Below are 20,952 nucleotides of genomic sequence, written 5' to 3' on the forward strand. Positions count from 1 at the left end.
AGATATGTATATATAAGAATATTATAATACTGTATATTAAAAATGATTAAAATAAAGAAAAAAATGAATCGGGCGTTTAATTGCTTATTATCTTGAAGAAGCGAAAGTACACTATATAGTAATAATGTGAGGTTAATTAAATATGGATGAGATAATGACGAAAGAAAATGCAGAAATGTCGTTTTAAAAGTAACCCCCATAATCTAGTGAGGTTCGACGTTGAAATGTGCTGTCCATATCTTCCTGCTCTGCCCATTTAGTATCAACATTTGAGTCGAATTGAAACATTGATATGTCACGGTCATCACCATGAGGAGACTCTGTTAAACTTTTATTGTTCTCTTTAAAACTTTCCTCATTGTTATTTTCTTGAGACTTTTGGTTAGGGCCTTCCACTTCGCCAAGTGATTCAAGCTCCTCATCCTCAAATGAAAGAGTTATATTTTCTAACCTATTTTCTTTTCTCATTATCGGCAGTTTGCTAGTTACAAATGGATTTTCTTGGATCTCTGTTAAGGCATCCTCATCTCTTGGGGTCATCGCCGAAGGCATCCTATCTTCGTTTGTTATGGTAGTGTGGTGATGGCGGCTTAGAATGGAAGATTTATAGCCTGCAATATGTGGTAAAGCCGGTACATTTTGAGATTCTTTTTTGGAAGCTCTTTCAATCATGTTTATACGTTGTCTAGCAATGACTAATTTGATCCAATCATCTAATCCATTATTATTTATTAGATCTTCTATCAACTCTGTTTTTCTATTCTTTGTTTCTAATTTCTGTTTCGCACCCTTGTTTTGCAGTAATTGATTGAGATAGTCAGGTATTGCTGACAAAGGATCAGATTCTTTTTCCTCACTTTGTAGTAATTCTACTGTGGGTAAGGCAGTTATTCGCGCGTCGGTCAATTGAGTACTATAAATACACCAGTCCTTGAACTTTTCCATTCCTCGTGAACTTGATAATTCGGAGTTTTCATCATAGACATCCAGAACGTTCGTAGGCTTAACAATACCTAGATTTTCCAGAGCCAGAGTTATATCTTGTAAAGCAATTGTATCGTCCTGATCACATCTTGCCTGAGCGATAGAACTGACCTCTGATGCTAACAAACTCAAGAATTTTGCATAGAGATCGGTCATGACATCCACCAGACTGGGCCTTGCCCTGTCAAATCCTTGTGCCTTCAATAATTGGAGAATAGATATGCGTAGTAGAGCAAAATAGAAGTCATTATTTGTAGTCATAGCAGAGGAACTCTATTGACCCAAAGATATCGCTGTTTTCCGCTAGTAGGTGATTTGGAATTGCTCAGGAAGCTACTTCAAGTGTTATATTAGCATACCTTCATCATGCAATATGAAATTACTGAAAAAAAAAACTAAAGCATCGCGAGCTTACCCGTTTCGCCACTTCTGTCAAGTGAAAAAACACGTTTGCATTGTTTAGGCTACAAGGTGTGGAATATCGAAGTTATTGCTAGACAGAAGTTCTTTAGGCATTTAGGTTTTGTTTGTGAGCTGGCTTGCTAATTTTGAGTACTGTGCATCATTGTTCCAGGATGTCTTCTTTATCGCTATATACTGTTCAGGCTGTTTTAATACTAGATCAGCAAGGAGAACGAATTTATGCAAAGTATTATCAACCTCCTCATAGATCTGATGAAGGACACCAATTGCTCTTCAATTCGGTGAAGAAGCAAAAAGAGTTTGAGAAACAACTATACCGTAAGACTCACAAGCAAGATTCGGAGATTTTAATCTTCGAGGATCATTTAGTCCTTTACAAAGAATACATTGATATCACGATATATTTAGTTGCTTCGCTGGAAGAGAATGAAATTGTTCTTCAGCAAGGATTTTCAGCAATCAGAGGAGCTTTGGATTTGATTTTGAACTCAGGAATGGACAAAAAAAACATCCAAGAAAACTATGATATGGTTTTATTAGCTATTGATGAAACCATTGATAATGGTGTTATCCTCGAAACTGACTCTAACACTATTGCATCCAGAGTTTCTAAACCACCTACGAACGAACCCCAAATGGCATTAGATTTGGATAAGGGTTTCTTAGGCGCGTGGGGTTTCGCAAAGAGCAAGTTTCAAGAAAGGTTACAGCAAGGCTTATGATCACAAGGCAAAGCGGATAGAAGAAAATTTTAGCTGGTCTTATATGGTATATATGCAGTGTCTTACTTTCTCCCTTCCATATATATGTATCTACTTATATATATAAGTATATGTTGCTCATTTAGAAATGATTGTCACCTCATGCTAATCATTTTATTCTTCTCGTTGGTCTGTGATGAAAAATAATGAAAAAATTATAATTGCTGTCTATTTTCTTTTCATCTCATATGATTTAGCGTTTTTTTTTGCCCTTCTTCGAAGAGTTACCACCGTTCTTGGTGGATTTCTGCCCAGCGATTGTTACTTTTAACTTGTCGACACAGAGCAGAAGAACCAAGTCCTGTTCCTTCAAGCCTTTAATCATTTCATGTTCTTGGGGCCAATCCATTTCGTTGTCAGTTGAAGAACCGTCTAGTGGTCTACTCTTGAAATAATGTAAAATTTCAGTTAAAGTCTTAGTTTTCTTCGCACTTCCCGGTTGTATTTTGACTTTGTATTTATATTTCAAAAGCGCAGGCCAGGGGGCAAATACTGGTATAATATCATCAACCACATCGCCCTTATCGAGAGATGGTTTTAATTCGGACTTGTGTTTATCATAGTTCACTCTTGCTTTCTCTTTTTTGGTGAATTTTAAAGCCTGTAGTCTTCTTTGTTTCTCGCGTTTATTCTTTCTATCTTCTCTAACTTCTCGCTTCATTATTTCTTCTTTCTTCCTTTGTTGCTGCTTTTCGATACCCTTCAAAGTACCCAAGGCCTCCAAACGCAAGAGACGTTCAGTTTCATCCTGGTCGGCGTATTTCTTTTGAATTTTCTTCAATTTTCCTCTTTTACCACGGACGTTACTGTTTATGTTTTCGATTAAAGATATCGGAACACCTGGTTCATCAAGGATACGCTGCGTACTGCTATTGTCATTTTTGGCTTTAGCATTTCCAGAATCAGAGTCGGTATCGGATGATATGGTGCAATGCTTTTCGATGTCTTTTTCAAGATTATCGTGTTCAAAACTGTTGTTTTTCGTGCTATCGTTTGAATCTCCACCCTTCTCTAACCCATTGACCTCGTTACTATCGTCTTCATCTTGCTGTTGCTCTTCTTCTTTTTCTTCTTCTTCTTTTTCTTCTTCTTCTTCTTCTTCTTCTTCTTCTTCTTCTTCTTCTTCTTCCTCTTCTTCTTCTTCTTCTTCTTCGTCATCATCACCATTATCCTCATTTCCACTGGTTTTCACTTTCCATAAAAATCCAAAACCCATCACAAGTTGAGCAGGGGGTAAATGGTTTTGATCATTCTCATTTTTCAACCGAAAGGCACCTTCTGGCAGAATGGAGTTATCAGAGCCATCGAATTTACTAACATTCTTTGCAAAGCACCACCATGGAGAAGAAGATATCTTCTTCGACCAAGCCTCGCTTGAGGACATGCATAGTATACCCGCTTGCATCAAAGTGTTCGGTGGAACTTCTGTTTTTTCTGGATTTTTGATCCATACATGAGAGTTAAAACTATTGGACATATAAATATCATCATCTTCAATATATTTTGAATAGATTTGATCTGTCTCAGCCGGACTTTTACCCATCATGACCAAAAATCCTTCACTTGAAATAAACCAACTATATTTTTCAAAAAAGTAAGGAGTGCGGATCTTTTTTAAGACACTGTGAGAATCTTTTAGCTTTTTTTTCAATTGTTGATCAATTTTGACTTCAATATTCTTCATAGCCTTGCCGACATTCTTTTCGACTTTTTTCTGCTTTTGAGCACTTGTTTTTTTGATATTGAAATATTCAGTGGCATTGGCATAAGCTGATAAACCAAGGTCAATTGTAACGTTTATCTTTTCATTAGATTTTCTTTTCATACTTTTTGTACTCCTCTCCTTCGAACTCTCCATGTCTTCTGAGTCTGAGTCACTAGAACTATCAGTAGTATTGCCTTCTGATTCATTGTCCTCGTCTGAAGAAGTGTTGAGTTCCTTGCTAGAGAGATCAAGCTTGACGCTAATTTTGTTCTGTTTCAAGTTCAAAGGCAAGTTCAAAAGCTGAGCAATTCTGTTGCCTTTTTTTTGTTCACTTTTAATTAGTTTCTCAATAGTGTTCCAGTCCATTTGTTGATCGATTAGACCCTGAACAGCAAGCTTAACTTCCTCTATTAAGGGTGCATTTTCAATTATGAGATGGCCTTTCCTTTCATTTAGTTCTTGGACGTCTAATAAAGCTTGTATTTTTCTATCATTTTCGGCACGAGCATCATCGATTTTCTTTTGCGCTTGCGATTCCTGATTTTGTATACGTAGAGCATACTTAGAGGATTCTATTGTTGAGAAAAATTTGTCTAGCGTCCTATTGTAAGGACCTTCAACTTCAATGATACAAGAAGAGTCAGTGTCTCCCCCATTTATATATGGCTTAAAGGGATGGAATGTATCATAAATAAATTCCAAATCGGCAGTATCTTTTTCAGAGATATAATTTTCATTTCTTTTGGCCAAAATGTAACCCTTTCTATCGGTGGTAGTTAAAAGTTGATTATATTCTAACTGAGTACTGTTTAGCAATTCGGCGAGTGAGTCTGTTTCCTCCAAAAGATTTAAACAAGACTCTGAAGGGTCGATATTGAATACCTTAAGGTTCTTTGATAATAAATCTGAAGACAAATGAGGGACTTTCGAAAGCAGCAGTTTATGGATGGAAGGTACTTTCACTTTTTTTTTTTTAGCGCCCTCCTTCCCTTGAATGTTAAGTTGCTTAATAACAGTAATGTCTGATTCATACTTGGCTTGAACTGCTTTTATCCACTCGTTGACTAGTTCAGAGGTGTATTCTGCCTTTCTGTTTTTTTCTATGGATTCATCAGCAGACTCGTTATTTGTGGTAAAAAGTGATTCGTCAAACATTTCATAAATTTGTCCGACCTTATTTTCATGCTCTAGAACGACTCTTTGCAAAGCCATAATTCTTCTGTTCTCATCTAGAAGAATGACATTCCCTGCACTGAAAAATTCCAAAACTAAATAGAAGTGGCCATCAGCAAATTGTAGAACAAGAATTCTATCCTGGTCTACTTGCTTTAAAGCTGTTAACCGTTTAGCTTTAAGATGCTTCCTTAGTTTGACAACAAAGCCGGAAGGAGTTGGAGGTATTGGCCTACTAAATTCAGTTAAGTAAATTCTTAAGCCACAATCGACAACAACATTGAGTTTAGAATCTGGTTTATTAAATTTCAGCAAAAATTGTTTTGAGGAATCGGCAATGTTATATATATTACTCAATCGGTAGCCTTCCAAATCCTGTTTCAGCTCTCTAGCCAACAGCAGTAAATCTAGGGCACTAATTCTTTGCTTCATCGCTATTAATCTCTTGCCTGCCTGACTTCTTAGACCGGATAATAAGTAGCAACTTTCTTTTCAATTTGCCATCGGATTCTTTTAAAACTATTTTTCAGGCGAAATTTCATTTTTCTATCCTTCCGCAGCATGAATGAAAAGTTCAAACGCGTCCAAATATACAATAGATATAGTGCATTAGTTAATGTCCGGAAGAGAAGTCGCAATTGTTGAAAAGGTTAAAACTCAGGCTATTTATTGAAAATCCAATTTTAATCGTAACCACAGAGTTGAGGTAGAGGCTCATTTGTTACCTGACAGTTGATGACATTATCACTGACATATTTAAATTCATCATTAGTGTAATCAGCACATGCTAAGTTGAGGGCACTACTGCAACTTCAGTTTGTTTCCTTAAAACCCAAAAGAGTAGAAAACCAGGCTAAAAACAGTCACACTAGTCCAAAAAATGGACAAAAAGGAATATTCGGAGACTTTCTATCATCCTTATAAGCCCTATGATATTCAGGTACAGTTAATGGAAACTGTATACAGAGTGCTATCCGAAGGGAAGAAAATAGCTATCCTGGAAAGCCCCACTGGGACAGGCAAGACGCTGTCCTTAATCTGTGCCACGATGACTTGGTTGAGAATGAATAAAGCAGATATTTTCACCCGCATGGAAACTAACATCAAAACGAATGAAGATGATAGTGAAAACCTAAGCGATGACGAGCCAGACTGGGTTATTGACACTTATCGAAAGTCTGTTTTACAAGAAAAGGTGGATTTGCTAAATGATTATGAGAAGCATTTAAACGAAATTAACACGACCAGTTGTAAGCAGTTGAAAACTATGTGTGATTTAGATAAAGAACATGGAAGATATAAATCAGTTGATCCATTAAGAAAGAAACGCAAAGGCGCTAGGCACCTTGATGTATCACTTGAAGAACAAGATTTTATTCCGCGCCCGTACGAATCAGATTCTGAAAACAATGATACCTCCAAAAGCACAAGAGGAGGAAGAATATCTGATAAAGATTACAAATTGAGTGAACTAAATTCACAAATAATAACACTTTTAGACAAAATTGATGGGAAGGTTTCGAGAGATCCAAACAATGGCGATCGCTTTGACGTTACAAATCAAAATCCAGTGAAAATATATTATGCATCCAGAACTTATTCACAATTAGGTCAATTTACTTCTCAGTTAAGATTACCCTCGTTCCCATCATCCTTTAGGGATAAGGTCCCAGATGAAAAGGTGAAGTACTTACCACTTGCTTCGAAAAAGCAGCTTTGTATTAATCCAAAAGTGATGAAGTGGAAAACATTGGAAGCTATTAATGACGCATGTGCGGACCTTAGACATAGTAAAGAGGGATGTATCTTTTATCAAAATACAAACGAATGGCGTCATTGTCCTGATACGTTAGCTCTCAGAGATATGATTTTTTCAGAAATTCAAGATATTGAAGATTTAGTTCCCCTGGGAAAATCTTTGGGAATTTGTCCCTATTACGCCTCGAGGGAGGCACTTCCTATTGCGGAGGTAGTGACTTTGCCATATCAATACTTACTTTCTGAGTCCACCCGTTCAAGTCTTCAAATAAACCTTGAAAATTCTATAGTAATTATTGATGAGGCTCATAATTTGATAGAAACAATAAATTCTATATATTCCTCTCAGATCTCGTTGGAGGACTTAAAGAATTGCCATAAGGGGATAGTAACTTATTTCAACAAATTTAAGTCCAGGCTCAATCCCGGTAACAGAGTAAATCTATTAAAGCTCAATTCACTTTTGATGACTCTGATTCAATTTATAGTTAAAAATTTCAAGAAGATAGGACAAGAAATAGATCCTAACGATATGTTCACAGGAAGTAACATCGATACCCTAAACATTCATAAACTATTGAGATATATAAAAGTCTCCAAAATTGCTTACAAAATTGACACGTATAACCAGGCACTAAAAGAGGAAGAATCGTCAAAAAATGAAAATCCAATAAAAGAAACGCATAAAAAATCAGTTTCTTCTCAGCCATTACTTTTCAAGGTTTCTCAATTCCTATATTGTTTGACAAATTTGACGTCAGAAGGACAATTTTTTTTTGAGAAAAATTATTCAATAAAGTACATGCTTCTAGAACCAAGTAAACCTTTTGAGTCAATACTAAATCAAGCAAAATGTGTAGTCCTTGCAGGTGGGACAATGGAACCCATGTCAGAGTTTTTGTCGAATTTGCTACCTGAAGTTCCTTCTGAAGACATTACGACCTTGTCGTGCAATCATGTTATACCGAAAGAGAATTTGCAAACTTATATCACAAACCAGCCTGAGCTTGAGTTCACATTCGAAAAAAGAATGTCTCCCTCCCTTGTAAATAATCATCTTTTTCAATTTTTTGTTGATCTGAGCAAAGCAGTTCCTAAAAAGGGTGGTATTGTAGCTTTTTTTCCAAGCTATCAGTATTTGGCGCATGTAATTCAGTGCTGGAAACAGAATGACAGGTTTGCTACATTAAATAACGTGAGGAAAATATTCTATGAAGCAAAAGACGGCGATGATATTCTATCTGGATATTCTGATTCGGTAGCAGAGGGAAGGGGGTCTCTTTTGCTGGCTATTGTTGGGGGAAAATTATCAGAGGGAATAAATTTTCAAGATGATTTATGTAGGGCTGTGGTGATGGTGGGCCTGCCGTTCCCAAATATTTTTAGTGGAGAACTAATAGTTAAAAGGAAGCATTTGGCCGCTAAAATAATGAAGTCAGGCGGAACGGAAGAGGAAGCTTCACGAGCAACAAAGGAGTTTATGGAGAATATTTGTATGAAAGCTGTCAACCAAAGTGTTGGACGTGCTATACGGCATGCAAATGATTACGCAAACATTTACTTGCTCGATGTGCGATATAATAGGCCCAATTTCCGGAAAAAATTGTCACGTTGGGTGCAAGATTCTATCAATTCCGAACATACAACACATCAGGTCATTTCTTCAACACGGAAGTTTTTTTCAATGCGCAGCCTGAATTCACGCTAAAAGGAATACGTTTACGTGTATACTGTGATTACTACTATATATTATAGTAAACTAAACTGATATTTATGACTACTTTTTATATCTGCAAGTAATTCTTTGTCTCTTGTATCCTTACATAACTTCCAGCGTTGTTCCACAATATACGCTTATTTCATTAAATCTTTCTAATAGACCCCTTGTAAACCAACCATAATCATTCAAATCATCTCGTTTTATGTCTATTACCCGTTGTTTGCTCACGGGACATATCTTTACATGCGTTGTAAGTATTGGAAGCAAAGTGACACCACACCTCTTCCACGTGTTATTCGTGGTGGATGTTACAGTTTCAGGGTCAGCCGTGAAGCTTTCTAAATTGAACGTTTCCTCGAGAAAGCTGTTCTTCATCAATAACGTGCCGTTGTAAATTGGCGCTTCTCTTTTAAGTATTGCCGCTATAGATAATACGCAAGCTAAATCAAAACTATTCGTTAATTCGGATTTTTTGTTTATAGCGTATTCATATAAGGCTTCCAAAAATGACAAAATTGACGGTTTATCGATAGTCATATTCAAGAACATTATAATCCTCATCTCTTCACTTTTCATTAATGCATTGAGGTATGATTGGAAATCCAGACTAATAGGGTAATTACCATTCAGTAATTTCTTGTTCATACTGAAATTTTCTGGAAGTTTGGGCAGCGATTGGTTGTAAATTTGGTACGTCTGATACCACGCTAATCCAACAGCACGTTCAGAAATTGTCCAAGTATGATATAGTGGGGCGAACATGATGTTAAACGATTGTTCTGAAGCTATTTTATATTTGAAAGCCACCCGTTCCATATCGTATACTATGGCTATTGAATAGCCGTCTGGAGAGAGAGATATTCCGTGTATGACAAGAGTTGTTTCATAATTATTGAATTCATTCCAAATTGTGCTCCATTTCTTGAATTTCTTCTCTAAGTAAGGCGCGATAATATTATCAGCCGTCACATGAAGTTCGTCTTCTAGTAAAACTTTATAACTAGTCTTATTGGACATCAATAATATCGTGCTCTCTTTCTCATGATTCAATGGGATTATATGAAAATTTTCGAGAGATCCTGTTTTCAAGCTAGAAATTGAATAATTTTTTAAATCTATCTTATGCACATATCCGGGACAAGTTAAAACCACCTTATAATCCACTATCTTTAAATCAGTAATTTTTCTTCTCGAAGCATTTTGTATCATTCTAGAAACGGGTTGATGAGAGGAAGCAGAAACTGTCATTGAAAATACAGAATTGTTTGAAAGCGCCGCTACAAGAACGTCTTCGTACCATACTATATGAGTGACCCAGTCTTTTGAGCCTGCGTCACTTAATCTAATACTACTCTCAAAATAAAATTCTGGAGTATTTTCTGAATTTTTGCGAATGCTAAAGAATTGAAGCTCACCGTCTTCATTACCAACCACGATTGATGATTCAATAGGATTCCATTCAAAACAATGGTAGGTTCTGCTACTTAAGTTTCCTTTTGAATCGAGATTTGTGAGCATTTTGTTATCTTTGAACACAGAAACATTACCATTATTGCTCAATACGGCCATCCAATCGTCTATTGGTGATGGCTTACAGACTCTGGGATAACAAACAGGTTGTGAATTTAATAACCCATTCTGTTGCGCCAGCTCGAAATCCAGTTTATTTTCAAATTCTAGCGGGAATTCTTTCACATGAAATAAATTCTTACTGTTGCAATTAATGTCTTTAGCATATTTTGGCTGCCCAATGCTAATATCAGGAAATGTGGTCAAATATAGAGTACCATCCCGAGCCCATGTTAAATTGTTCTTCCAATCCTCAAATTCCTTTCTATCTACCAATAAGTCCTTTAGAAGCTTCATTATGAATTGAATTGGCTTTCCTAACTCCTAACAAAGTTAGTCATGCTGCTTTTTTCATTATATATAATTCTGTCTAATCATTGTTTAGATCTCATTATTGAGAAAAGTGCGTTGCGCGTAAGAAACAGAATACACTTAAGGTGCGAAATGACGGAAGAAATACGCCATTTAAAGCCTTCCAATACGAAGCAAAACTTCAAAAGCAAATGCTGGGAAGTTGGATTATCTTTGGGAAGGTCTATTTCCTTTTTTATTGAAATAAATCATTCAGCTAATTGCATACCGTGGCTAATGTCACAACAGATGTAAGCAACAATTTAATCTTACATAAATGTGTTGCAGTTGTGGTATTTCGTAATATATACGCAATGATTCTCTCCTATTATTGAACTGCTATGCAGGTATTCGCTACATTGTTTTTCTACAGGCAGTCGTCGACATAAATAACTTGTATAATCATTTAAGCGCATCCCAGTAATTAACTATTACCGAACGATAGAGTAGTCAAGATATTCTCTTCCCATCACTAACATCAAGAGCGCCACTTTTTGGCAATTAAACTAGACTTCTGGATGGCGCTAGCCCATTACCTACAGTACTAAAGATTATTTGCGATATTCTGATAAAGAGCCTTGAACTTCTCGGGTGACCCCCTTAGCGTTTATATAGCGGGAGTGCCAAACGAGAGGAACATCAACAACCAGTATAACAACGTTCTTGTGTAGAAGATAACTAAATTCATCTCCAAAAAGAACAAGAGCAGAACTTCAATTAGTAAAACCATGAATGTGCTATGGATTATAGCACTAGTTGGCCAGCTGATGCGGCTCGTTCAGGGAACAGCTACCTGTGCCATGTATGGGAACTGTGGGAAAAAGTCAGTATTTGGAAACGAATTACCTTGCCCTGTGCCACGTAGTTTTGAACCTCCTGTTCTTTCAGATGAAACAAGCAAACTTTTGGTTGAAGTTTGTGGTGAAGAGTGGAAAGAGGTCCGTTATGCCTGCTGTACTAAAGATCAAGTGGTAGCACTGAGAGATAACCTACAAAAGGCTCAACCTTTAATTTCCTCATGCCCAGCATGCCTCAAGAATTTTAATAACCTGTTCTGTCACTTCACTTGCGCTGCTGACCAAGGAAGGTTTGTCAATATTACCAAGGTAGAAAAGTCAAAAGAAGATAAAGATATTGTTGCGGAATTAGACGTTTTCATGAATTCGTCTTGGGCATCTGAATTTTATGACTCATGTAAGAATATTAAATTTTCTGCTACCAACGGTTATGCGATGGACCTAATCGGAGGTGGTGCTAAAAATTACAGTCAATTCTTGAAGTTTTTGGGGGATGCTAAACCTATGCTTGGTGGATCCCCCTTTCAGATTAATTACAAGTATGATTTAGCAAATGAAGAAAAAGAATGGCAGGAATTTAATGATGAGGTTTATGCTTGCGATGATGCTCAATATAAATGTGCGTGTTCTGATTGTCAAGAGTCTTGCCCCCATTTAAAACCTTTAAAAGATGGCGTGTGTAAAGTTGGCCCTCTGCCATGTTTTTCCCTTTCTGTTCTGATCTTTTACACAATCTGTGCACTTTTTGCATTTATGTGGTATTATCTCTGTAAAAGAAAAAAAAACGGGGCAATGATTGTGGACGACGATATTGTTCCAGAATCAGGTTCCTTAGATGAATCAGAGACGAATGTATTCGAAAGTTTCAATAATGAAACTAACTTTTTTAATGGTAAACTCGCTAACCTATTTACGAAAGTGGGACAATTTTCCGTTGAAAACCCCTACAAGATATTAATAACCACTGTTTTTAGTATCTTTGTATTCAGTTTCATCATATTTCAGTACGCTACTCTTGAAACAGATCCAATTAATTTGTGGGTGAGTAAAAATTCTGAAAAATTCAAAGAAAAAGAGTACTTCGATGATAATTTTGGGCCATTTTACAGGACAGAGCAAATATTTGTTGTGAATGAGACAGGCCCTGTGTTATCATATGAGACACTTCACTGGTGGTTTGACGTTGAAAATTTTATTACGGAAGAGCTACAATCGTCAGAAAATATTGGATACCAAGATCTCTGCTTCAGACCAACAGAAGATTCTACATGCGTAATAGAGTCTTTTACTCAGTATTTTCAGGGGGCCTTACCAAACAAGGATAGCTGGAAAAGGGAACTGCAGGAATGTGGGAAATTTCCTGTAAACTGTCTACCTACTTTCCAGCAACCTCTAAAAACTAATCTTCTTTTCAGTGACGATGATATTCTCAATGCGCATGCGTTTGTTGTAACACTTCTATTGACCAACCACACTCAATCAGCTAATCGCTGGGAAGAAAGATTGGAAGAGTATTTATTGGATTTAAAGGTCCCCGAGGGCCTGAGGATCAGTTTTAATACCGAAATATCCTTGGAAAAAGAGCTTAATAATAATAATGATATCTCGACCGTTGCAATATCATACCTGATGATGTTTTTATATGCTACATGGGCCTTGAGGAGAAAGGATGGGAAAACTAGGTTGTTACTTGGAATATCTGGTTTACTCATAGTTTTGGCTTCTATTGTTTGTGCAGCCGGATTTTTAACTCTTTTTGGTTTGAAGTCGACATTGATCATAGCAGAAGTAATACCGTTTCTAATTTTAGCAATAGGAATAGATAATATTTTCTTGATTACACATGAGTATGATAGAAATTGCGAGCAAAAACCGGAGTATTCAATTGATCAAAAAATAATAAGCGCTATCGGGAGAATGTCTCCTTCCATTTTAATGTCATTGCTATGTCAAACCGGATGCTTCTTGATAGCTGCATTTGTTACAATGCCAGCTGTCCATAATTTTGCTATATATTCCACAGTTTCTGTTATATTCAACGGAGTATTACAGCTAACAGCGTATGTGTCCATTTTGTCTCTCTACGAAAAGAGATCCAATTATAAACAAATTACCGGAAATGAAGAAACTAAGGAATCATTTTTGAAAACGTTTTATTTTAAGATGTTAACGCAAAAGAGGCTCATAATCATTATCTTCTCGGCTTGGTTTTTCACATCTCTGGTTTTCTTACCAGAAATTCAATTTGGGCTAGATCAAACATTGGCTGTTCCACAGGATTCCTACCTGGTTGACTATTTTAAGGATGTTTATAGCTTCCTAAACGTAGGACCACCGGTTTACATGGTCGTGAAGAATTTAGATTTGACTAAAAGACAAAACCAACAGAAAATATGTGGTAAATTTACAACTTGCGAAAGAGACTCATTAGCTAATGTACTGGAGCAAGAAAGACACAGGTCAACAATTACGGAGCCATTGGCTAATTGGCTGGACGATTATTTCATGTTTTTAAATCCTCAAAACGACCAGTGTTGTAGATTAAAGAAGGGAACAGATGAGGTTTGTCCTCCCTCTTTTCCAAGTAGACGTTGTGAAACTTGTTTCCAGCAGGGTTCTTGGAATTACAACATGTCAGGGTTTCCTGAGGGCAAGGACTTCATGGAATACCTAAGCATATGGATTAATGCGCCTAGTGACCCCTGCCCTCTAGGTGGTCGTGCGCCATATTCGACTGCGTTAGTTTATAATGAAACGAGTGTGTCTGCGTCAGTTTTCAGAACAGCTCATCATCCTTTGAGATCCCAAAAGGACTTTATCCAGGCGTATAGTGATGGAGTTAGGATATCAAGTTCTTTCCCCGAACTAGATATGTTTGCATACTCGCCGTTTTACATTTTTTTTGTTCAATATCAAACTTTGGGACCATTGACGTTGAAGCTAATAGGGAGTGCCATTATCCTAATTTTTTTCATTTCATCTGTTTTCTTGCAGAATATACGCAGCTCATTCTTACTGGCTTTGGTCGTTACCATGATTATCGTAGATATTGGTGCTTTGATGGCCCTACTAGGTATCTCACTCAACGCTGTCAGTTTAGTCAATTTAATTATTTGTGTCGGTTTGGGTGTCGAGTTTTGTGTTCATATTGTTAGATCATTTACAGTGGTCCCCAGTGAAACCAAGAAAGACGCAAACTCAAGAGTTCTCTATTCCTTGAATACCATAGGTGAGTCCGTCATCAAAGGTATAACTCTAACCAAATTCATTGGAGTTTGTGTACTTGCATTCGCCCAATCGAAAATATTTGATGTATTTTACTTTAGAATGTGGTTTACACTAATCATTGTAGCAGCATTGCATGCTCTCCTATTTTTACCTGCTTTACTTTCATTGTTTGGTGGTGAAAGCTATAGGGACGATTCCATCGAAGCAGAAGATTAGCCATAGCAGATTATACTATATTTTACGTAGTGAAAAAATAGGTAAAAATTCGTTAATTATTCTGATGCCACACCAGAAAATCTGTGGGAAAATTTTTCGAGTCAGAAATGATAACACTAACACAGGCTTCGTTGTTATCGTGCATTGAAGTTAGATACTTCTACTATATTTAATCTTTAATAGTGTCATAAAAGTATTATTGGTTTCGGGCGAAAATCGTCATTTTCGCACACAGAACTTCAAAAGAGGAAAGGCCAAAAGAACTAAAACCGATTACTTCGGGGTGATTTTGTTCTGGCATCTTCTGGCACTCTTGGGCATCCTTAGCCATTTAGTATATTTATGAATACATTAAGGTGTTTGACACAAGCACTATCCAAAAGTGGGAGAGAAGCTCCAAAACTATATCAGAAAGTAATATTTCCAGGCCTGTTCAGAGAGGGTATACCAATTGCAAATGTCAAGAAAGTTGATGAAAAAATAATAGATAGCCCAACATCAACGTCAGTTAATGGAGAGGCAAAAAAAATAGTACGGCATGGTGTGAAGTATGAAAGGGAGCAAGTTAAGGAATACCTTTCAAGCCTGCCGACTTTAACGCTTTCTAGGAAACAAATTAGGGATGACTATGATGAGGAACGTGCAAAACGAATGTATATGTTCTCTAAACAAACGAATTCCTCGAATAAATTCCAGAAACTTCTTACAGCAAAGTCTCAAGAGTTTACTAGAGAACTATTGACGCTACTGATAGATTGCACATCGAATGAGAAGAATTCAGGGCCAGAACGCTTCACTCGTAAGTTTCTTAAGTTTAGTAATGACGAGATCCCTCCTCTCCCTGACTTTTCAAAGAACCCTCAATTGTTTGAAAATTATATTGGAATACTAAGTCATACAAAGTTCAATTTTCGTTCATCTTCCAAACTAAATGGTATTGTGCGTAAGATGCTGCGGCACCTACTTCATCCAACCAATAAGACGACTCTGCCGTTGCGTTCTGCTCAAGTTTATAATGACTCAATATACTTTTTCAGTGAGCACTTCGACTTTGCGTCTTGTAGAGAAATATTTGCACAAATGAAGGCTGAGGGGACTAAACCAAATACAATCACTTTTAATCTTTTACTGCGTAATGTAGTGAAAAACTCGCATATTAGAAAAACGAAGCACCCTGACGATGAGGTCCTTTTTTATCTTAGAAGTATGCGTAATCATGGAGTTTTTGCAGATGTAATAACTTGGACGACATGTTATAACTTTCTTCGTGATGAAGTTTCGAGACAATTGTACATTGTTCAAATGGGTGAACATTTAGGAAATTTTAACGTAAATTTTGTTTATACTGTGCTAAGGAACGGAGATTATAGAGCAGAGGACTGTTTAAAAGTTTTAGCAGCAAATTCACTACCGATTTCCCGTAAGACGTTCTATCTGTGCATAGAACGACTACTAAACGAGGAACAACTTGAAACCGCATCTAAATTACTTGACTATGGTTTTCAGCACTTGAAAAGTAATTTTAAGTTGGACTCGGAGGCAATGAATCATTTCATGCGGGTATTTGCTAATAAGGGAAGAAGTGATTTGGCATTCCTTTGCTATAATACTTGTCGTAAGATTTACAAAATTAAACCTGATTCTCAGACGTTCGAAATGTTATTTAAAGCGTTAGTTAGGAATGGCAACACCAAGAATTTTGGGGCAGTCCTACAGTATATCAAAGACTTAAAGGTTAGTGAAGGATTTGGATTGCGGACAAGTTATTGGAGAACCAAAGCAGACTCAATTTTCAAATTTGGTAGTCCTAATACGCTATCAGAAAAGTCAATTGAAAAAGCAAGAAAATTGTTGGGCAACCTGATTGCTTCCGAGGGTGAGTTCTCTTGGAAAATTTGGAAAGAAAGTGATTCTTCACAAAAAAAAATACTACGTTTTTTGGGTTGTATCCCCACTACTTTACGCTGCACCAATACAGCACAAGATCATCAGAAGCCCACAAACCTACCCTCAAACATTTCCCAGAAAAAAAGAGAATATCGAAATCGGGTTAAAGCAATAGCCACAAAGGCTGCTTTGGAAAAAAGAATGGCGTATATCAAAGACAATGATGTAGCTTTCAAAAAAGAGCTAGTAAAGAGGAGAATAGTTGGGGAGGTTTGATGAGGGAGGCATAAGTGCCCTGGCATTTGGACAGGAATTTTATTAATATAGGCATTTTTATTGTACATATATACTTCATAGATCATATTCATTTAATTAGACTTCGAAAAGTTGAATCTCTTACGGCAAAGGAGAACAAGAGAAAGGTTAATTATTAGGTCTTATAAAATTTGTTCAATTAATTATAAAGGTGATTACAATACCGGAATATTGGCCGAACAATACTTGAACCAAATTCAGATGAAATTAATAATAGGTAGACACGAGCTGGTGAAAAACAAGCACAATATAGAAAGGTTCGAATATATTAATTATTAGAAAAAACTCAGATGTTTTCAGAACCGGAGGTATGACCGTTTTGACTAACATGATGATCGGCCTCATGGGCTTCATCATCTACAGGAACTTCAGTAGTCCATTCAACTTCCTCTTCTTCGACTACTTGACCGGGGATATCTCCATTTTGGATTTCAGGTTCTTCTTCTTCTTCACCATCTTCGTCTTCATAGACGTCATCAACGGTCTGATGAAATGAAAGAGTTGGTTTGACTGCAGCCATGTCTAGGGTCCAAGATTCCAAGGCCGATTCAGCATCCATAATAATTTGGCGAGAAGCTTCATAGCCATCGTACGCTGGTCTAGCTTCACCTGGAGTGACAGGAGAGTCATCTAGCAGCTCCAATAAGGCCTTTCCGTATCCAGCAATCAGGGCAAATTTTTCAGAAAGCTCTCTTAATGAATCAAACATATAACTATAAGCAGCCTTTAATTTTTCACGTGTGATATTCGATAATTGAGCCTCCGCAACCAAAGATTCAGCTTCGGCACGAACTAGTTCTTGCTCTAAAACTGGGATTTTTGTTGATTGAGGATCTTTATATTTCAAATGGGCAATTTCATCTGTGATCTTTTCCTTACGATCTCTCGAAGGTTGAACAGAGGCTTCAATGTTCCTAATTGATTTTAATGTGACTCTGTATTGATCATATTTATCGATGAACTGGTCCTGTAGTTCACCCAACTCATATATTAAGACGCCTAATTTGTCGGTTACGTCGGAAACATCATCATCATTGTCAGCACCCCATAGAGACAGTTGCTTTGCAGCTTCACGGCGTTCGCTGGCAACAACTTCCATAGCTCTAAGGACACCTTTTTCAGTCTTAACCAATTGAGATAATTTACGAGCCAACTCTGGCCCAAAGTTACCAGCCGCATTTTTTCTAAAACTAGACGCAATAGAGGCCTTTCCGAAGAACTTGGACTTCGTTGAGGATGGTGGTGGTGGAGGAGCTTGTAGCTCAGCAGCCGTTGGAGCTCTTTGATTTCTTAAAGAGTAAGTTCTGTGCATTCTTGTGTTGGAGCTTTGAAAGTTTAATCTTTCGTATACCAAATAAAGAGAATTTACGGTCAAGCATTGGAATTGAGGAAAGAGGTTAACTGATTTTTTTCTTTTCTATCTCACCTGTTTATATATTGCGATTTAGCCGTTGCATCTTCCCGGTTTTTCCGTCTTTTTTTTAAAGGGCCCCTTTTTATCCCCTCTAACGCCTTTCGCAATCCCCTTTTCACTCGGCTGCAACGAGCGGGGTTGTAAGAGCTAAGCTTTCTAGCCTAGCAATGAAATAGAAGGACAAGTCAGACGATTGACGTCAAAAAAATGAGTCGCCTCTCTTTCTTTCTTAGGCCAACTAGACAGCCGTAGATGAAAATATGGAAAGATATGATAGACAGCTGAGACTATGGGGAGCATTGGGCCAAGATAGTTTGAACCGGTCCCGTGTGTGCGTGGTAGGACCTGCTACACCTTTGCTGCAGGAAGTTTTTAAGAATCTGGTGCTTGCCGGAATATCATCTCTTACTTGGCTCAAAGTAGAGTGTGCAGTTCAATCGGGTTCTCTGTTTTTAGCAGAGCTTAAAAAAGATCTTGAGCCATTGGCTTCTAAACAGCTAGAATATGAGGAAAATGACCTTAGAAAGACGTTACAGCAACCTCAGTATGATTGGACCCGCTTCTCGGTGGTGATCTTGACTTGTATTGGTGAGCAAACTGCGATGCTCGATTTAAATGAGATTAGGCGGCAGAGAGGAACAAAGTTTCCGCCTGTTCTAAACACTTTCGTCTCTGGATTTTATGGATATATATATCTGGTACTCTCAGAAACACATTTTGTTTTGCAAGCACACCCAGATAGTAAGAAGTATGATTTACGGTTACAGAACCCTTGGCCTGAACTAATAAATTACGTAGATACATTTGACCTAAGTAAAATGGATACAGCCACGTTTTCTGGTATTCCATATACTGTTTTGCTCATGAAGTGTATTGCAAAACTTGAAAGGGATGGTAATAATGGGAGGATAACGATTGATCAGATGAAGAAAGTTTTAGACCAAATTTGCCTTCCTTTAGGGAATGATGTTATCTACGAACCCAATTATGTGGAAGCTAAACGCTATGCTTACTTGGCCTGCTCTCAAAATGATTGTTGTAAAGAACTGGAAGATCTGCTCCGAAATTTGGAAATATCAGATTATGGGAACGATTGGCATGATACTTATAACTACGAGATTCTCACACTATTATTGACTTTGAAAAATATTGCTAAAGAGAATGGGGAGCTCAGCTTTCAACCTTTAACGGGCACTCTCCCAGATATGGAGTCAACAACGGAAAATTATATCAGACTCAAGAAACTGTATGAAGTAAAAGCAAAGCTTGACAAGTCTCGTGTGGAGGAAAGTTTGGCTCGCAGTAAAAAAATAGTTTCACAGGATGTCTTGGAGACATTTTGTTCTCATTACGGGGAGGTCAGGAAAATATTGCCGCCAAAAAGTGACTTGTTAGGTATTTTTAGCACCTCGAATGCCCTTTTAGATGCATTAGTTATGGTCCAATTCTGGGAGCAACCGGCAGTAACTGCAGAGGATAAAGATGAGTTTATTGGTTTACGAGTCGACGATAACTATTCCGTAATGGCCTTTTTTGGAGGTGCAGTGGTTCAAGAGGCTATAAAGCTTATCACACACCATTACGTTCCTATTGATAACCTATTTTTATATAATGGCATTAATAATTCATCCGCAACATATAAAATATAAAATTTTTTCGTCAGCTCTCCGAGTTCATAGAATGCTTATTTTATTGTACTTCCCTGGTTTGCGTTGATGCAAATAAAGACTAAATGTAAACTTTTATGATGCATATGATATCGAATGTTTACAACAACGAGAGATCACCGGTAAGAACTGTGCTCAATAAAATACAACATCGATAAATACTTAACGCTCATCCACCATTCCTGTTCAAGTCAACTATCTCACAGTTGCCTCGTAATCCAAGAGGGATCCCAATACAACGCCTCTGCACCACCTTGATAATCAATCCACAATAAACCGTTAGCGACCATTTCATCAAGAGCAGATTTACTCCTAACAGCCTCCCATCCCAAGTTTGCCTTTAATAAAGAGATACTTGAGTAGCCCAGAATTGAGCATATTTCCAAAATCTTTGTTTGATCTGATGTCAACTCATTTGGAACACTTCGTAAAAACTTTTTGCCGCGAATTTGAAATATCTCAAAACACTCTAGGCTCTTTAGCATGTCGATAGATTTTTCCAAATCATCGAGTCCAACATTCAGCTTACGAAAATGCACCTTCTCCAACTCTTGAAAAGAAATGACGCCTCCATTCATATCTTTAGTTTGCCGACAAATTTCTATAACTTTAAGACATACTTCATAATAAAAATCATTCACTGTAAATAAGTGCTTATCTCGATCAAATAAAGATAGGGGATCAATCCCAATAGATGAGCACATATGCATGAATTTTGAGCGGAATTCAGGTGAAGCTTGAAGCTCGCTATTGTGTTTCTTGGCAAATTCTACCAGTCGTTCTTGGAATACCATTAATTGGTCCCTTAGTTCGACAGATTGCTTTTCAAGTATGGTTTTGTTTACGTCATTGTACTTTCCATCCTTCAACTCGTCAAAGGCTGCCAGTCCAAACTGTTTCATGTTAGTGAGTTTCGAAGTTGGCTGTTACGCCAAGCATTTTCAAGTCGTGGTAAAGTCTTTGGTCTACTGCATCGCCTCAAAA

The 20,952-nt window shown here is 37.3% G+C and overlaps 10 protein-coding genes across 10 annotated transcripts; 5 read left to right on the forward strand and 5 right to left on the reverse strand.

The window, feature by feature from the left end:
- Positions 1-183: 183 nt before the first annotated feature.
- Positions 184-1,245, reverse strand: TAF3 (Taf3p; the record flags this gene model as incomplete). The annotated part of the gene is made up of 1 exon (NM_001183825.1): positions 184-1,245. The coding sequence occupies one exon, from the start codon at positions 1,243-1,245 to the stop codon at positions 184-186; it is 1,062 nt and encodes a 353-aa protein (NP_015314.1).
- Positions 1,246-1,559: 314 nt separating this feature from the next.
- RET3 (coatomer subunit zeta) lies at positions 1,560-2,129 on the forward strand (the record flags this gene model as incomplete). Its single annotated transcript, NM_001183824.1, has 1 exon — positions 1,560-2,129. The coding sequence occupies one exon, from the start codon at positions 1,560-1,562 to the stop codon at positions 2,127-2,129; it is 570 nt and encodes a 189-aa protein (NP_015315.1).
- Positions 2,130-2,361: 232 nt separating this feature from the next.
- On the reverse strand, positions 2,362-5,478 carry RQC2 (Rqc2p; the record flags this gene model as incomplete). Its single annotated transcript, NM_001183823.1, has 1 exon — positions 2,362-5,478. One exon carries the CDS (start codon positions 5,476-5,478, stop codon positions 2,362-2,364), a length of 3,117 nt encoding a protein of 1,038 aa, NP_015316.1.
- Positions 5,479-5,926: 448 nt separating this feature from the next.
- CHL1 (DNA helicase) lies at positions 5,927-8,512 on the forward strand (the record flags this gene model as incomplete). The annotated part of the gene is made up of 1 exon (NM_001183822.1): positions 5,927-8,512. The coding sequence occupies one exon, from the start codon at positions 5,927-5,929 to the stop codon at positions 8,510-8,512; it is 2,586 nt and encodes an 861-aa protein (NP_015317.1).
- A 111-nt stretch (positions 8,513-8,623) lies between these two features.
- TFC8 (transcription factor TFIIIC subunit TFC8) lies at positions 8,624-10,390 on the reverse strand (the record flags this gene model as incomplete). Its single annotated transcript, NM_001183821.1, has 1 exon — positions 8,624-10,390. One exon carries the CDS (start codon positions 10,388-10,390, stop codon positions 8,624-8,626), a length of 1,767 nt encoding a protein of 588 aa, NP_015318.1.
- A 782-nt stretch (positions 10,391-11,172) lies between these two features.
- NCR1 (sphingolipid transporter) lies at positions 11,173-14,685 on the forward strand (the record flags this gene model as incomplete). The annotated part of the gene is made up of 1 exon (NM_001183820.1): positions 11,173-14,685. The coding sequence occupies one exon, from the start codon at positions 11,173-11,175 to the stop codon at positions 14,683-14,685; it is 3,513 nt and encodes a 1,170-aa protein (NP_015319.1).
- Positions 14,686-15,027: 342 nt separating this feature from the next.
- AEP3 (Aep3p) lies at positions 15,028-16,848 on the forward strand (the record flags this gene model as incomplete). Its single annotated transcript, NM_001183819.1, has 1 exon — positions 15,028-16,848. The coding sequence occupies one exon, from the start codon at positions 15,028-15,030 to the stop codon at positions 16,846-16,848; it is 1,821 nt and encodes a 606-aa protein (NP_015320.1).
- Positions 16,849-17,173: 325 nt separating this feature from the next.
- On the reverse strand, positions 17,174-18,199 carry LSP1 (lipid-binding protein LSP1; the record flags this gene model as incomplete). The annotated part of the gene is made up of 1 exon (NM_001183818.1): positions 17,174-18,199. One exon carries the CDS (start codon positions 18,197-18,199, stop codon positions 17,174-17,176), a length of 1,026 nt encoding a protein of 341 aa, NP_015321.1.
- A 362-nt stretch (positions 18,200-18,561) lies between these two features.
- On the forward strand, positions 18,562-19,950 carry ULA1 (Ula1p; the record flags this gene model as incomplete). The annotated part of the gene is made up of 1 exon (NM_001183817.1): positions 18,562-19,950. One exon carries the CDS (start codon positions 18,562-18,564, stop codon positions 19,948-19,950), a length of 1,389 nt encoding a protein of 462 aa, NP_015322.1.
- A 218-nt stretch (positions 19,951-20,168) lies between these two features.
- SNF8 (ESCRT-II subunit protein SNF8) lies at positions 20,169-20,870 on the reverse strand (the record flags this gene model as incomplete). Its single annotated transcript, NM_001183816.1, has 1 exon — positions 20,169-20,870. One exon carries the CDS (start codon positions 20,868-20,870, stop codon positions 20,169-20,171), a length of 702 nt encoding a protein of 233 aa, NP_015323.1.
- Between the last annotated feature and the right edge of the window lie 82 nt (positions 20,871-20,952).

This window comes from Saccharomyces cerevisiae, chromosome XVI, assembly GCF_000146045.2.
Source record: "Saccharomyces cerevisiae S288C chromosome XVI, complete sequence".
Classification (NCBI taxonomy): Eukaryota; Fungi; Ascomycota; class Saccharomycetes; order Saccharomycetales; family Saccharomycetaceae; genus Saccharomyces; species Saccharomyces cerevisiae.